Genomic DNA, 18,300 nt, shown 5'->3' with positions numbered 1-18,300 from the left:
CCTCCTCCGTGCCGGGCTGAGGCCAATGTGCACTTAGGTGTATCGGCGAGGTTTTTACCACTGCTCTGTATGTCTGGTTTTTCCGTCTCTCACACTGTGCCTTTTGAGTTTTTCGGTTTCTCGTTTAGCCTTAATTATCTCTCATCACAAAAAAAAGTAAGAAAGATATTAAAATCAAATCACTGGACCCACTTCATTACATGTTGCTTTCTCTTCGAAATAGAAATAGATCACCTCTTCCATGGACCTCCACCATCTAACAAAAATGTGAATTGAAGTGCCACATCACCGCTGAAAGGTCCAGATATGACTTTAGTCCAGGAAGGGATAGGGGGATGATTTTAAGTATTCAACGCATTTAAGAGGTCAGGGCTTGTCAGCAGCAAACCTAGCTGTGTACAGGGCATTAGGCCCTGTGACGAACCCTTGTCTTCAACAGGACTATGTCCGCCATCAATGCTTCCTCTATCCAGAACCAGCACTATCCAAGACCCCTTAGATCACCCAGTCACCAGCCGTAACACGGTGTAGGGAGAACAACATCCAACCGATTTATTATCAGCACATGTTACAACAGATAAATGATTCAGAGACACTCCCCCCACTCTTGGATTCAGGGCGGGTTAAACTGTCCAATGACAATAGACACACAGGTCAGGTGTATTCAAACTTCTCATCAGTAAACAGTCTTAACAGCAGGGGGGGGGGGATTCTGCTGAAGGAGTCCCCCTCCCTCCACATGGATATCCATCCCATAATATACATTTCCTCCAAGGCAGACAGACACAAACAATGGAATACAACCACACCCCAAACGATCACAGCAAAGAGTACACAACAAAATGAGACAATATACTATATATATATATAAATATATATACATATACAAAACACAATATTCCAATGTGGCTGTACAGTGAGTCCTATTAGTACAGATCAGACTGGATTTCTCAGTCACCCTGTGCCAAGAATGGACACAGGGTGATTTACACATAAGAGGGCCTGGGGAAGCTGGACGCAAAAGTTACAGAGCTCTCCAAGGTAAGCTGAGTTGCACAAACCCCCCACCCAAAGTGACTCCTGTCACAGGCCCTAATGAAAGGAGCCTTATTTTGACCCCTGAAATGCATTGGAAATATTTTCGATTGTCCCCAACTTGAATAAAGTTACATAGGTAGCCAGGTTGAAAAAAGACACAAGTCCATCTAGTTCCACCAAAAAAAGTTGTATTTGGACCTTTCGGCAGTGATGTGATGCTTCAAGTCACATTTTTCCTACATGACACTGCAAAGCCAAGGAGACTGTGGAGATCCTTTGGGGTGTAGAAAACAACTGCCCAGGAACCAGCTCAGCTACATGATCATCATTAAGATAGTATAGGATAACCAATAGGATGACCTCACCGGTCCGTAATGGACCTCTGCCTTGGCTGGAATAACTTGTTTTTCTATTGCAGGACTACTTCTTCAGGAAGGCCTCACCAAGGATGGCCCTACGTTTGGAAATGTAAACAATGACTGAAAATAACCTTGCTTGTTCTTTAGTCTTCTGCAGAGCCAGATTCCCAGTCAGCCAAAGCAGACAGCGGGGCCAAGACCAGCCCAGTCACAGAGGGAAAATCTCAGCAGGGAAAAAAGGCAGACGAGGGCAAAAACTCCAAACCCAAAATCATGATGTTCTTCAAACAACTGGTAAGACACAATGTCACCTCCTTATCTTTCTGGTCCAATATCTCTATGCACATTTTTTTGGATAGAGTAGGGGACAGGTTGGAACCTCTGGCATATCTTATTATTTGTCTATTGAGTAGACCACTGGGTAACCACCTATAATCAGACATCAGTATACACCTGGCAGAAGCTCTAACCCTTCATGGATCCTAACTAGTCTTAAGATCCTATCAGCTTGTTAGCAGATAAGAACTGCAGCACAACTGATTGGCCATACATGAACTGTACTAGGCTGATGCCAAGTCAAAATCAGGTACTTACGCTGGTTGTATTTCAATGAGCAGAGCTCACCGATTGGTCAATTCAACGAGAACTGATATTTCTTTCTAGAAAACCATTAAGACCATAATGTTTAGTAACCTACATTTTACCTTTTTTTCCTCTAACCTTCTTTTACTCCAGTAAAATTAACAGCTGAAACACTTGTCTGTTATTGTAGTCAGTGATGGGTGACCCCAATAATGGCACGTCAGAGGAGGTTGACGGCAAACTCTCACCTGTAAGTGGACAGAGACTCTGGTGTGCTTCAGTCTGGTGGTGGGAACCTCACTCTTTTCTATAAACACGTGTACAATAAGAATAAAACTTTTCTATAATGTTTAAATGTAAATCCAATAAAAATTCATAACCAGCACAGGAAGGACCAGGCCAACTAATGCGTTTCAGGACAGACTTAACCATAGACAGGCACGGTAAGCCAATCCCCAGCTCCTTCACTACATTAGGCTCGGTAAGCCAACAACCAGCTCCTTTATTGCTTCAAGCTAGGTAATACAACACCCAACTCCTTCACCACTTCAAGCTAGGTAAGCCAAATCCAGACTCCTTCAGTGCTTTAACCTATAGGTAAGCCAACACTCGGCTCCTTCACCACTTAAAGCTAGGTAAGCCATCCTCAGATCGCTTACTGCCTTAGGCTAGGTAAGCCAATGCCCGTCTCCTTCACCACTTCAGGCTTGGTAAGTTAACATCTTGCTCCTTCACCAATTAAAACTAGGTAAGCCAGTCCCAGACTCCTTCACTGCTTTAGGCTAGGTGTGCCAAGACCTGGGTTCCTTCACCGTTTGAGGTTAGGTAAGCCAACAAACAACTCCTTCACCGCTTGAAGCCAAGCAAGCCAACACCCAACTCTTTTACTGCTTGAAGCTAGGTAAGCCAACACCCAACTCCTTCACCGCTTCAAGCTAGTTAAGCCAACTCCTGACTCCTTTATTTCTTCAAACTAAGTAAGCCAACTCCCGACTCCTTTTATTGCTTCAAGCTAGGTAAGCCAACATCCAACTCCTTCACCGCTTGAAGCTAGGTAAGCCAACACCTGGCTCCTTCACCATTTTACGTTAGGTAAGCCAACACCCAACTCCTTCACTGCTTGAAGCTAGGAAAGCCAACACCCGACTCCTTTATTGCTTCAAGCTAGGTAAGCCAACACCTGGCTCCTTCACCATTTTAAGCTAGGTAAGCCAGCACCCAACTCATGTATTGCTTTAAGCTAGGTAAGCCAACACCCAACTGCTTCACCGCTTGAAGCTAGGAAAGCCAACTCCTGACTCCTTTATTGCTTTAAGCTAGGTAAGCCAACAACCAGCTCCTTCATTGCTTGAAGCTAGGTAAGCCAACACCTGACTCCTTTATTGCTTCAAGTTAGGTAAGCTAACACCTTCACCATTTTAAACTAGGTAAACCAACGCACAACTTTATTGCTTCAAGCTAGGTAAGCCAAAACCCAACTCCTTCACCGCTTCAAGTTAGTTAAGCCAACTCCTGACTCCTTTATTTCTTCAAACTAAGAAAGCCAACTCCCGACTCCTTTTATTGCTTCAAGCTAGGTAAGCCAACATCCAACTCCTTTACCACTTGAAGCTAGGTAAGCCAACACCTGGCTCCTTTACCATTTCCAGTTAGGTAAGCCAACATCCAACTCCTTCACCACTTGAAGCTAGGTAAGCCAACACCTGGCTCCTTTACCATTTCCAGTTAGGTAAGCCATCCTTAGATCGTTTTTTTCTGCCTTAGGCTAGCTAAACCAAAGCCCATCTTCTTCACCACTTCAGGCTAGGTAAGTCAACATTTTGCTCCTTCATCAATTCAAGCTAGGTAAGGCAGTGCCAGACACTTTCACTGCTTTAAGCTAGGAAAGCTAACACCTGGTTCTTCACCATTTTAAGCAAGCTAAGCCAGCATCAGACTCCTTCACCCTATTAAGCCAGATAAGCCAACACTAGCTCCCTCACCACTTTGCGCTAGGTAAGCTAATGTCTAGGTCCCTTACCGTTCTTTTTTTTATTCAAGTTTGGATATAGCTACAAACCCAAAGATAGAAAAGTCCTTTCTGTGCTGCTTACATAATACCAAGATTATTGCTATGTATTACTGTCTATGCTTCAGCTGTTCTTTGATTGGTACCTCTGCCAAAGTGATCGTCACTTCCTGTAATGTCACTGGGTCGAAAAGACACAATCTGCTGCCAGAAAAAACAGAGTATCTAAAGACAAAAAAAATATTTTTACATTTTTAGATGGGAGTGGGGGGAAGCAGATTTTTACTGCTGTCTGTGTCTCTGCTGGGGAGATTTAACCTCTCCTGGGTCCTGGTAACTCACCAAAATTGATGGGAGATCAACATTTTTACAAAAATCACAGAAACAAAGAGCAAATGTTCCATTGGGGACACTTCTTTTTGTATCTCGGGAACATGAAGGGAAATCTCCCCAATGACATACATTTAACCTTTTTTTCTACCTTATAAAGTTGTAGCTTTAGGTATACTTTAAGAATCTCTATATTGAGTCTGGACACACAATGAAGAGATCCAACCGTCACCTTTGAAAAAGAGACCTCCATAATCCAGAGCCACCCATTGGCACCCTGAGGAAACTTCTTGGGCTTTTAGTCGAGGAACAAATGGAGAAATATAAGCCGTGATAAAGAGATCAAAAGTCCATAAAAACTCAAACAAAAGGTGGAAAATAGGCTGCAGAAACCTTATTCTGAAAGTCCCGACACACGAGCAATAAGAACTGTGGGCCGTACCGGGACAAGATCATCCAGTGCCCAGGGCAAGGATCAAGAATTGTGCCCCCCCCCACTTTTAATACATGCTGTAGAATGGTTGTGCCACCCTGCATCCATTCTTTGCCCCCTTGCTTCACTGTGCCCGGGGGCAGCAGCAGCCCCTCCTGCCCATACCTAGTTCCAACCCTGACTGTGATTGACCCTGAACTTGTTGTTTATCTTTCCAAGGGTTGTAAAGCTTTGTGTTTTTTCACCAAAAAACACTTTGCACTCTCGCCCCCCCCCCCCCGAGCCCCCATTTTACCTGAGCCCTGAATCTCCGTGGGCACGATCCCGCGTTGCTTTCCCCCAGCTCTTGTGGGCTCTTCATTGGATGATTGATAGCAGCGCAGCCATTGGCTCCCGCTATTGCCAATCAAAACAAAGACGTGGCGTGTCGGGGGGCGGGGCGAGTGATACACTCGGCAGCTATGGCCGCCGAGTGCATCACACGGGTGAGTGCCCGCAAGCTGACCCTCTTGGGAGAGCGCTCTCCAGAGGGGGGGTTAGCTCTTGCGGGGAGGAGCCGAGACAGCCGCTGAGGGACCCCAGAAGAGGAGGATCGGAGCCACTTTGTGCAAAACCAACTGCACAGTGGAGGTAAGTATGGTATGTTTGTCATTTCAAAAAATGAATAAAAAATAAACCTTTAAAGTTCAAATAATAGCAAATTAATTGTAATTTTATTAGAGTTTGATTGATTTCTGTGTCCCCTGGATCAACCCTATTCATCCTGGCGATCAATGTCACAACGCGGGGGAAAACCCAAAGCTTAAAAATGTCGCCAAAGAGTGACAATAGAGACAGCAGTCCTGGTGACAACTGTCTAAGATTGCAATTCTCTTAAATTCAGAGGGAGACTTTTTTTGTCATTTCCTGTTGCTTCTCCAGGACAGGAAGTGAAGGGAACCCATCCCCCCAGTAGGAAATGATTTCCCGGACGGCTCCACTTCCAAAAAATCCTTTTATTGAAGCTTCGTATGACAAGTGGTTGACAGATGGAGCAGGGGACAAAAAGGTAGACGCGCATCGCACAATGTAATGATTAAGTGCTATAAATTTGCGCGGAACGTAACTACCGTTTTGTCCCCTGCTCCATCTGTCAACCACTTGTCATACGAAGCTTCAAAAAGGTAGACGGGTATCACGCAATGTAATGATTAAGTGCCATCATTTGCGGGGAACGCGACTACCGTTTTGTCCCCTGCTCCATCTGTCAACCACTTGTCATACGAAGCTTCGAAGAGGTAGATGCGTATCGCGCAATGTAATGACCAAGTGCTATCATTTGCGCGAAATGCGTCTACCTTTTTGTCCCGTGCTCCATCTGTCAACCACTTCTCATACGAAGCTTCAAAAAGGTAGACGTGTATCACGCAATGTAATGACTAAGTGCTATCATTTGTGTGGAACGCGTCTACCTTTTTGTCCCCTGCTCCATCTGTCAACCACTTGTCATATGAAGCTTCAATAAAAGGATTTTTGGAAGTGCCTCCGTTCTGAATCATTTCCTTTGGTTACACAACCTGCAAGCTGGGCTAGTGTGTGTGTGGGGATTAACCAGAGCCTCACTCACCTGAAACGGCTTTTCTTGTATCCCCCAGCAGGACTCAGAGAGTGAAGGTTCACCTTAAATGGGTTTAACCTACTCTATATAAAACTAAGACTAAACATTGTGGCTGCGCATACGCTTTAATGACATCATATCCATGAAGCACCATATTCCCAGCTTACATTTCTGCTGGGTCTTTGCAGACTCTGGACATCACAGACGGCGTGGAGGTGGGGAAGTCGGAGAAGACGGTGGTCACAGCCGTGGTGGAACCTCCCCCTGCACCACCACTGCAGAAGTCCAAGGAAAACTCAAAAGAGAAGAAGGCCTCGTCAGAGAAGCTGACCAAGCAAGAGAGCAGAGAGAGCCCGGAGGCCGCCGCAGCCTCGTCGCAGGCCCAAGTGATAGAGGCAGCGCCGGTGCTGAACGGAGCCGAATCTTCTAAAGAGGGCCAGATGAAGAGAGTAGAGAAGAGGCAATCTCTGGGTAGTTTCTTCAAAGCTATTGTAAGTACCATTCGGGGGTCAACTCTAGTAGAAATGTTCCTCACTGGGGGGGGGGGGGGACAAGATGGCGCTTCATATAGTCCTGTTTGGTATTGTCTGATGGTGAATGGCACGTTGGGATTTTCAGGAAGGCTTTATTGTTCTCCATGCCCCTGTTTGGGGGATTTGTCCTTACGTCCTGTTGGGGAAGTGAGAGGAAATCCTTCCAACAAAGATACAGACAGCAATAAAAAAAAAATTGTCTAGAAAAGGGGAATCAAACTTAATTTAATCCCCAATAAAGTTTCCTGTGGCTAAGACCTACGCGTTTCGACCCTCCTTTTCTACCGACATAGTATTGTATTATCCTCAGTCATTGTAAGCAGATGTCCAGAGCACCCCATTTATATCAGATGTTAGGAGTCCCCCACCCTCCCTTACATCACAGTGCACCCCCCTTACCCTGTGCTTCTGGGGTAAGCACAGGAAGCACAGGAGGCTAGGAAGCAGAAAGAGCAGGGTTTGGAGGAGGACTGGAGTCAACTGCTTTAGTCTGCTGAAGACAGCTATATTCTTTCTATTAGAAGTTCGAAGTTTGGGAGATGGCTATATTCTTTTTATTCTACTGTTTTCTATTTTATTATTTTTTAATCCTTTATTTTCTGTTCTATTATTTTCCGTCAGATTTTTCTAGTTTCTATTCTTTTCGAAATTCAAATTTTGGAAGACGGTTATATTGTTTCTATTTTGTTCTATTCGAAATTCGAATTTCGGACAATGGCTATGTTCTTTAATTTTTTATATTCAAAATTCAAATTTTAAAAGACGGCTATATTCTTTTAATTATATTCTTTTCTAATCTATTATTTTTGAATCTTTTATTTTCTGTTCTATTATTTTCCATTCTATGCTTTTATTTTCTATTTTTTTTTTATTCGAATTTTGGAAGATGGCTATGTTCTTTTAATTATATTCTTTTCTAATTTTTATTTTTTTAATCCTTTATTTTCTTTTCTATTATTTTCCATTCTATGTATTTATATTCTATTCTTTTTGAAATTCGAATTCTGGAAGATGGCTGTATTCTTTCCATTTTATTCTATTCAAAACGGCTATATACTTTTAATTATATTCTTTTCTAATCTATTATTTTTTAATCCTTTATTTTCTGTTCCATTATTTTCCATTCTATGCTTTTATTTTAATTAGAATTTTGGAAGATGGCTATGTTCTTTTAATTATATTCTTTTCTAATTTTAATTTTTTTTAATCCTTTATTTTCTATTATGTTTTTATTCTCTATTCTTTTTGAAATTCGAATATTGGAAGATGGCTATATTCTTTTAATTATATTCTTTTCTAATCTATTCTTTTTGAATCCTTTATTTTCTGTTCTATTATTTTCCATTCTATGCTTTTATTTTTTATTCTTTTTGAAAATCGAATTTCGTAAGGCAGCTATATTTTAATACACACAGTCTTTGAAGGAAATCAGCAATAGTAAGCAAAATGTTTACATATCATTTTCAAATTTAAATAATTCTTTTTTTTTTGTTTTTGTTTAAATTTGTTGTTACAGAACCTTGGATTACGAGGATAATCCGTTCCAGGAGAATGTTCGTAATCCACGGTACTCGCATGTCAAAGCGAGTTTCCCCATTGAAGTCAATGGAAACCGAAAATAATTAGTTCCGCATTGACTTCAGTGGGATGCAATACCGAATGCGGCCAGAGACGGCGGGTGCAAGAGAGCGCCGAAAACGGCCAAAAAGGCCTGAGGACACTTCGGCTCGTTTCCTGCGCTCCCGTACCTCAGGCCAAATTAGGTACTGCAGGCCTATTTTCGGCTCTGCTCGGCTTCTGTGCCCCCGTACCTCAGGCTAAATGAGGTACTGCAGGCCTATTTTCTGCTCTGCTCGGCTTCTGCGCCCCCGTACCTCAGGCCAAATGAGGTACTGCAGGCCTATTTTCAGCTCTGCTCGGCTTCTGCGCCCCCGTACCTCAGGCCAAATGAGGTACTGCAAGCCTATTTTCAGCTCTGCTCGGCTTCTGCGCCCCCGTACCTCAGGCCAAATGAGGTACTGCAGGCCTATTTAGCTTGAATTCTGCTCATCTTGTGAATCAACACTCGCAAACCGAGTCAGAATTAAAAAAAAAAGTTGCTCGCAAATCATAACGCTCTCAAACCAAATTACTCTTAAACCGAGGTTCCACTGTATTGTAATTCAGAAATTCAGATACATCGGAATCGGTGAATAGCGAAAAATTTCACCCAAATTGCAATTCGGAACAAAACGATCTGAAAATGTCTAGAGCAGGGGGTTTCAACCTGGCGACCCTCCAGCTGTTGCGGAACTACAAGTCCCATCATGCCTCTGCCTGTGGGAGTCATGCTTGTAACCGTCAAGCCTTGCAATGCCTCATGGGACTTGTAGTTGGAGGGCCGCCAGTTTGAGACCCCCTGGTCTAGAGAGCATACAGCTCAGTAGAGGAGAGACGCAATCCTATGCCATATATATGTGACCTTACCTTTATATATATATACACACATATATACATATATATATACATATATACATATATACACACACACACACACACACACACACACACACACACACACACACACACACGGCTTTTTTTCTCAGAGAATAGGTGCAGGAACTCCTCCCTTCCAAGTCACCCTTGACTCCACCCCCTACCCACCTCCCAGTACCACCCCTTTTAGAGAATACAGAAACAAGTACCATTTTGTATAGAATTTGTTAATGATAACAAGAAAGGCAGTAAAATAGATCTATCAACAATGGACACCCCAGCAACAATAGATCCACCCCAGCAACAATGGACTCCCAACAGCCAGCATCAATAGACCCTCCAGCAGATCCCTCCCAGCAAATATTGACCCCCCTGCAACATAGGACCCACTCCCACCAACAATAGACCACCCCTGTAAAAATAGATCCCCTCCAGCAACAATAGATTCCCCAGTAGTCATCAATAGATCCTCCAGCAGCCAGCAACAAAGACCCCTCCCTTAACAGTACATCCCTCCTAGCAATGACTGCCCCCCCCCCTCCCCAGCAACAATAGATTCCCCACGAGCAACAAAAGAACTCCCCAGCAACAATAGACCCCCTTCCTTTGCAAAATAGATCCCCTCCAGCAACAATAGATCCCCCAGCAGCCATCATCAATAGACTCTCTAGCATTCCCCAGAACCTCTTTCCATTACATACATTCAGTACAGGAGGTGCCGGAACTGCGTTCCCCCTGAAAAAAAGCTATATATATATATATATATATATATATATATATATATATATATATATATATATATATATATATATATATATACCCCTATCCTGCACCTGATCCTCACCTCTTCTTCTCCATTTGTTCCCAGGGCCCCAAGCGGCTATGCGATGCGGAGGTCCAGACAGATCCGGTCTCCATCCTGCCGGCAGAGAAGGCCAAGTAAGGGCCGCACGACACCAAGACGACACGATCTCTTGTGGGCGGAAGGGGGTGGATTCCGCTATTGTATATTTCAGGTGTAATTTGTACAGAGTTAGTTACATACAATACAGACACATTTTCTTTTTTTCCAGCACCGGCCTGATCACAATAATATATGAGAAAATTAACTTTAAAGTAGCGCGAGATATTACTATAGGCAGAAGCGAATGTAAGCCGGTCATCGGAGCCACTGAACGCACCAATACCATTGATATACTATCAGACACTTCTATATATGTAATAGAAAGAAAGAGACCCCGTCACACTTTTTAGGCGCAGTCAGTCAACAATGTTGCAGAACATTATGGGACAACATAGAAATCACTTTGACTTTTTTAAATGTCTGTGCAGATCTGGCGGCATAATAAAAATCTCCAGCTCTACGGTACGCAGCTGCATGGAGTCTGCACACCGGTCTGTTCTCGGACTCTACGGGAAATTTTTCAAATAAAAAAGGTACAAAAATGCCTTTCAGATGTGTTTGCGTGGAGCAGCCGATGGGTAAAATGACATATTGACCAGAATTGCAAAGGGAATGTAGAAATAATAACGGATGGTGGAAAAATACAAGGGGGTCTTATAAAACGGCTCTTGAAGGTCGCTAATGTCTAGGACTTCGGTACAAATATCATAAGTCGTATATATGATCCGGCCATGGCATTGCAACTTGTTATACCGCTCAGGTCCACAAGGTGAAATATCTGCGGCTATTTTTTTTTTTAATCTTCAGGGGTCTCAAACTGGCAGCCCTCCAGCTGTTGTGGAACTAATACAGTGATCAGTGGTAAAAAAATATGCACTGTCACTGTACTAATGACACTAGCTGGGAACAAACTGGCAGCCCTCCAGCTGTTGTGGAACTAATACAGTGATCAGTGCTAAAAAAAAAAAAACACACACCAATATGCACTGTCACTGTACTAATGACACTGGCTGGGAAGAAACTGGCAGCCCTCCAGCTGTTTGCGGAAACTACAAGTCCCATCATGCCTCTGCCTATGGGAGTCATTGCTTTGTAACTGTCGGCCTTGCAATGCCTCATGGGAATTGTAGTTCTGAAACAGCTGGAGGGCCGCGCCAGTTTGAGAGTGCAAATGCTAATCTGAAATAAAAGGGCGTTGCGTTCATTAAAAACACACATAATTGTAATAAAAACATCTTCTGAAGCTTCCCTCTAACCACTTTGCATATTGTTTTATATATACTGTGATTCTGCCAAATATGCTGCAGAAATCTCCCTCCACTGAGTCTGGCTGCAGCCATTTTAACTGTGGGCGGCTGAAGCTGCTGCCTGTTCACTTCCTGGATTTACACAGACACACAGAGGCCACACCTCCAGCTCTGCCGCTCTCATTGGCCCTCTTATGACTCATTCTCTCTCCCTTCCTGGCAAACTCTCAGAGTTATAGCGTGGGTTTAACAGAACTATTGTGCGATAATGCAGTGGTTTTTGAATGCAGTATTTTTTAAATCCTCCTGGAGAAGCCATAGTTTGGACGAAACGTGTAGAGATGAAGTTACTGCATCTTCAGTATAAGTCTAAGCCAATGACCAGACAAGAAACAGGAAGTGGGCTGTATAAGGTTATTACTGGCAGAAAACAAAATGCATAACTCCTGCAATTGGCGTCCGCAATGGGGCACTATTCCTCCCACTGACAGCAACGGGGCACTATTCCTCCCACTGACACCAACAACGGGACACTATTCCTCCCACTGACACCAACGGGGCACTATTCCTCCCACTGACACCAACAACGGGACACTATTCCTCCCACTGACACCAACAACGGGACTATTCCTCCCACTGACACCAACAACGGGACTATTCCTCCCACTGACACCAACAATGGGGTACTATTCCTCCCACTGACACCAACAACGGGACACTATTCCTCCCACTGACACCAACAACGGGACTATTCCTCCCACTGATAACAATGGGACCGATTCCTCCCACTGACACCAACAATGGGGTACTATTCCTCCCACTGATACCAACAATGGGGTACTATTCCTTCCCCAATACCAAAGATGCACGGTTTACTCCCATATGGGGGCCCTTCTTTTGTCAACAATGCTATCATGCCAGTAATAAGACTGGAGTGCCATTAAAGTTCATGTGTGTGTAAAGGCAGCCGTCCCAATACTTTTGGTAATCTAGTGTATGTCCGGTTAGCTCCTACCCCGTTTGCCTTTAGGCGATCCTTTGAAAAACTCATGTATGTAGGGGGAAAAAAAAAGGACGGGATTTAAAAAAAGGTGCCAACAGAAGTGAATATAAAAAGAAAACCAATTTTTTTTTTAAATCCATCAAGGAATATCGATTCGGCTTTTATATTGAAGATGCAGTAACTTCATCTCTACGCGTTTCGCCAAACTATGGCTTCTTCGGGGGGATTTACAACAAAAAAAAAAGCATACAAAAATCACTGAAAAAAAAAAAAAAAAAAAAAAATCACTGACTCTCTGGTTATACTGATTATTCCGATATTTGACTTTCACTAACCTTCACCCCCGCCCCCCCTCCCAGAAGGTTTGAATTGCCCGTGCTTGGGACAGGTCCACTTACAGTACAATGCAGAAAGCTGGGAGATGGACCCAAAACCTATAATTTAAAGACAAAAAAAGGTAAAAAAAACAAGTTATCTAGGAAAGGCTCAGCATGTTAGGAATGAACCAGAATGTTATAAACGGTTACATGATGCTATATTAGCAGAAGCTTACATAGAATATACATATGATTGATTGCCACTGAAAATTGCAGCATGTGGCCAGCAGAGGGCGACATAACCCATGGGTATAAATCAATGTACAATAAAAAGGGAAAATCTTTTTTTTTTCACGTTTTATATGTAAACTGCGATTTGATGACTTAACACTAAAAACGTATATATTATAATTTCATAATCAACCGGCTTCTGACACCATTCTATATATTAAGTTTGTTCTAACACAGTGTTTTATTTTCATGTACCAGAAACTTTCCAGCAACATGAAATAAAAGTTTTTATTTGGTGTAAAGAGATTAAATAAAGTTTGTTGTATCCCAACGCATTGTCACCGATTCCTTCGTCATTGTTCAGTTACAGGAATGAGTTTTGGGCTAGACCGGAGGGGGGGGCCCAAAATGTTCAGCCAGTGCAAGGATTTTTGTCAACTCAGGCGAAGGTGCATTTTGCCGCCCCCCCCCCGGAGCGTGCGCGTACACACACTCACCATACATTATATATGTATATATATCAGACCCCCCCTCCACTAACTACAGACCCACCTCCTGCAGAATGGATCGCCCTCACTAAGAACAGACCCACCCTTCCTCAGTACAGACCCCCCTCCGTCAGTATAGACCCCACACCAAGTACAGACCACCCTCCGTTAGTACAGACCACCATCCGTTAGTATAGACCCCACACTAAGTACAGACCACCCTCCGTCAGTATAGACCCCACACTAAGTACAGACCACCCTCCGTCAGTATAGACCCCACACCAAGTACAGACCACCCTCCGTCAGTATAGACCCCACACTAAGTACAGACCACCCTCCGTCAGTATAGACCCCACACCAAGTACAGACCACCCTCCGTCAGTATAGACCCCACACTAAGTACAGACCACCCTCCGTCAGTATAGACCCCACACCAAGTACAGACCACCCTCCGTCAGTATAGACCCCACACCAAGTACAGACCACCCTCCGTTAGTATAGACCCCACACTGAGTACAGACCACCCTCCGTCAGTATAGACCCCACACTAAGTACAGACCACCTTCCGTCAGTATAGACCCCCCTCCTTTAGTATAGACCCCACACTAAGTACAGACCCCCCTCCGTCAGTATAGACCCAACACCAAGTACAGACCACCCTCCGTCAGTATAGACCCCACACTAAGTACAGACCACCCTCCGTTAGTATAGACCACCCTCCGTTAATATAGACCCCACACTAAGTACAGACCACCCTCCGTTGGTATAGACCACCCTCCGTTAATATAGACCCCACACTAAGTACAGACCACCCTCCGTCAGTATAGACCCCACACCAAGTACAGACCACCCTCCGTTAGTATAGACCCCACACTGATTACAGACCACCCTCCGTCAGTATAGACCCCACACTAAGTACAGACCACCTTCCGTCAGTATAGACCCCCCTCCTTTAGTATAGACCCCACACTAAGTACAGACCCCCCTCCGTCAGTATAGACCCAACACCAAGTACAGACCCCCCTCCGTCAGTATAGACCCAACACCAAGTACAGACCACCCTCCGTCAGTATAGACCCCACACTAAGTACAGACCACCCTCCGTTAGTATAGACCACCCTCCGTTAATATAGACCCCACACTAAGTACAGACCACCCTCCGTCAGTATAGACCCCACACCAAGTACAGACCACCCTCCGTTAGTATAGACCCCACACCAAGTACAGACCACCCTCCGTTAGTATAGACCCCACACTGAGTACAGACCACCCTCCGTCAGTATAGACCCCACACTAAGTACAGACCACCTTCCGTCAGTATAGACCCCCCTCCTTTAGTATAGACCCCACACTAAGTACAGACCCCCCTCCGTCAGTATAGACCCAACACCAAGTACAGACCACCCTCCGTCAGTATAGACCCCACACTAAGTACAGACCACCCTCCGTTAGTATAGACCACCCTCCGTTAATATAGACCCCACACTAAGTACAGACCACCCTCCGTTAGTATAGACCACCCTCCGTTAATATAGACCCCACACTAAGTACAGACCACCCTCCGTCAGTATAGACCCCACACCAATTACAGACCACCCCCCGTTAATATAGACCCAACATTAAGTACAGACCACCCTCCGTCAGTATAGACCCCACACTAAGTACAGACCACCCTCCGTCAGTATAGACCCCACACCAATTACAGACCACCCCCCGTTAATATAGACCCAACATTAAGTACAGACCACCCTCCGTCAGTATAGACCCCACACTAAGTACAGACCACCCTCCGTTAATATAGACCCCACACTAAGTACAGACCACCCTCCGTTAGTATAGACCACCCTCCGTTAATATAGACCCCACACTAAGTACAGACCACCCTCCGTCAGTATAGACCCCACACTAAGTACAGACCACCCTCCGTCAGTATAGACCCCACACCAAGTACAGACCACCCCCCGTTAATATAGACCCAACATTAAGTACAGACCACCCTCCGTCAGTATAGACCCCACACTAAGTACAGACCACCCTCTGTTAGTATAGACCCCCTCCCTCAGTACAGACACCCCATCAGTGTAGAATCCCCCTCTTAGTGCAGACACCCCACCTTTAGTGCAGATCCCCATCAGTATAGAATCCCCCTTAGTGCAGACCCCCCCATAGTGCAGACTCCCCCCTTAGTTCAGACCCACCATCAGCATAGGCACCACTCTCCCCCTCCCATAGCGCCCCCCCCCCCCCACATGTACATCTACTTGTAATAAAGTGTACACTACAGACCTCAGAACAGCGTGGCAGCAGACGTATACACACACAGCGGTGTGTGTCCCTCGGCTCCTCCTCCTCGTATGTAAAGAGTGAGGAGGTGGCACCGGTGGCTTCAGTCCACTCCACCGAAACAGAGCGAGGGCAGATCAACAGGCGGTGATAGCGGTGCCGCTATCCACGGGTGTCGCCCTGGTGCGGTCCGCACCCCCCTAGCAATGCCTGTGTCGGGCGGGTGACTTTCGCGATCAATTTTCCACCCTGGGCGGCGGCGCCAGCGCCATAAGGAAAGTGCCCATGTTGCCTTGCGTTAGCGCCGGTCGTGTATGAGGGCCACAAATATTCTTACACCAGGCTACCCCATTGGAGAACCACCCCCCTTTACATTAGGGTCCTGTCCCCGAAAGGGAGGTTCCTGCACCCGAAAGGGGCCTGGGGTTATACTCAAACCTTTATGGTTCAAAAACCAAATGGGGACACAAGGGGACATCATCCTCCTGGTTAGGTTTATCAGGCCATCTGATCCTTTATGAATTGGCAGATACCAATTGCTGCAACATAAATCCTGTCAGGATTTTCCCAATCAACATACACCGCTTCTTCCAACAGGGGGTGTAGGGGGAAAGCCTATGTGGCCTGAAGAGGCCTCATGGATCCCAAAAAGGACCAGGGAGGCACAGGGACCTCTGCAAGAGGCAACTTAAAGGCAGAGCAAACCATTTCAGCAAGTCAGGATCAAGAGCCTCTGATTAATAGGCAGATACCAGCTGGGTATCTTGTCCAGATTGCTCAGAAGCATACCCATCCACCAGGCCATCCACAGAATCCTGAGCTTTAAACTCTTCACCATCCTCATACCTCCCAACCGGCACCGATTATGCGGGACTTTCCCGCATTCTTAAGGTCCGAGGTCCCCCACCCCCAACTTCAATGTCCGGCCCAAAAAAAGTCATCCCGCAGCACCGCCAACCCCCCCCCCCTCCTCAACAACTTTAGTGTCCCGCAGCACAATGTTGGGAGGTATGACCATCCTGCCAAACACAATGGGAGCAGAACATTACATGTACATTAATGGAGTCTTCACCTCCCCTATTCTAAGGGACAGGCTGGATGGGTGCGACAGCCTGTGATTGGCCGAAATCCATTGACACCATGGAATTGCCAAAAAATATTAAATTCGATTTCCATTTAAAATCAGTTTAAAATAAAGTCTTTTGGAATACAGAGTAAAATAAAGTAATAATGAAGCGGTGAGAATTCTGTCTGAAAGTAATAATGAACATGCGACCAGCTGCAGAGGAGTAGACGCTCCTCCTGCTTATGTTTCCCTGCAGACATACTGGGGAGAGAGCTGGGTCATGTGACAGCTGTATATCGATTAGGAAAAAAGGTAAAATGTATAATTAAAAAAAAACAGAGTGTGTTTATTACATTAAGGGAGCTGGATTAGCAGACCCCACAGAAACCGCATTAGCAAGGGACCTGGATTCACACTAAACAGTTCCTGCCCACCGTACAGCAAAAATGGCCAGGTGGGATGTCACATGACATCCTCCCACTTATCTTTATCCCGTGACTTCACCCACCTATTGACGGCTTAACATCTCCAGAACAATGCACATTTAGGGATTATTTATTGTACCATGGGAGCTTACTCCCACCTTAAGGCTCCCCAGAAATGGCTTGTAAACAGCATCCAACAGCTCAAGACTGACCTCGCCTATCTAGTGTGAACTGTTGCTTTGCAGAGGGGCCTCACCATTCCACTGATGCTCGATGGCCAGGCTTGGCAAGCATTTTAAAGCGCCCCTCCCTCCCCACCACAGCGTCCAACATCAGCAGCCACTGGATTTTAGCACAGGAGCAGCAGGCATGATGATCAGTGGATCGGGGGCCACCGTCACTTTGTCCTCGATGGGGGGGTGGAGGATCCTCTAACGCTTCTTTGCACATAGACATAAAAAAGCAAGACAGGCAGTTGACCTTGTAGCAAGATGATTTCACAAGTATATTCACACGTCAGCTGTGGGCTGAATGAAAAAAAGATCAGTGGTTCTGACCACCACTAGAACACCTCCCTCCATCCACTTTAGGGGTGCAACGGATCAAAAAACTCACGGATCGATCCTCGGATCGGATCATTTTTGGATCAGCAAAAAAAAAAAAAAAGGTCAGTTTTTCAAAAAATTTTTTATATATATGTATATATATATATATATATATATATATATATATATATATATATATATATATATATATATATATATATATATATATATATATATATATATAAATTTTTTTTTTGGACCAATTAAAAAAAGGAACTTTTTTTTCTGATCCGAAAAAAGAGCACAATAGCAATTCACAGGGGTGGATTAAAGAGGAAGCAGGTGAGGCTGTTTGGGACTTAAAGTACAATCTTGATGTTTTTACAGCTATATATATATATATATATATATATATATATATATATATATATATATA

General features: G+C 44.6%; 1 protein-coding gene across 9 annotated transcripts in view; it reads left to right on the top strand.

Moving 5' to 3' along the window:
• The window catches only part of BCAS1 (brain enriched myelin associated protein 1), a 111,540-nt gene extending 100,491 nt beyond the window's left edge, over positions 1-11,049 (top strand). For 6 of the 9 annotated variants that reach the window (XM_040331507.1, XM_040331506.1, XM_040331505.1 and 3 more), the window contains 4 exons: positions 1,545-1,691; positions 2,170-2,229; positions 6,536-6,838; positions 10,224-11,049. In XM_040331507.1, coding sequence (XP_040187441.1) covers positions 1,545-1,691; positions 2,170-2,229; positions 6,536-6,838; positions 10,224-10,298 — 585 coding nt within the window. In that variant the 3' untranslated portion in view covers positions 10,299-11,049. The remainder of the gene's footprint in view (positions 1-1,544; positions 1,692-2,169; positions 2,230-6,535; positions 6,839-10,223) is intronic. The other 3 variants (XM_040331509.1, XM_040331504.1, XM_040331511.1) reach the window with 3 other exon arrangements.
• Positions 11,050-18,300: the final 7,251 nt, after the last annotated feature.

The sequence above is a fragment of the Rana temporaria genome, chromosome 12 (assembly GCF_905171775.1).
Source record: "Rana temporaria chromosome 12, aRanTem1.1, whole genome shotgun sequence".
Classification (NCBI taxonomy): domain Eukaryota; kingdom Metazoa; phylum Chordata; class Amphibia; order Anura; family Ranidae; genus Rana; species Rana temporaria.
This window is presented reverse-complemented; position numbering and strand designations above follow the sequence as displayed.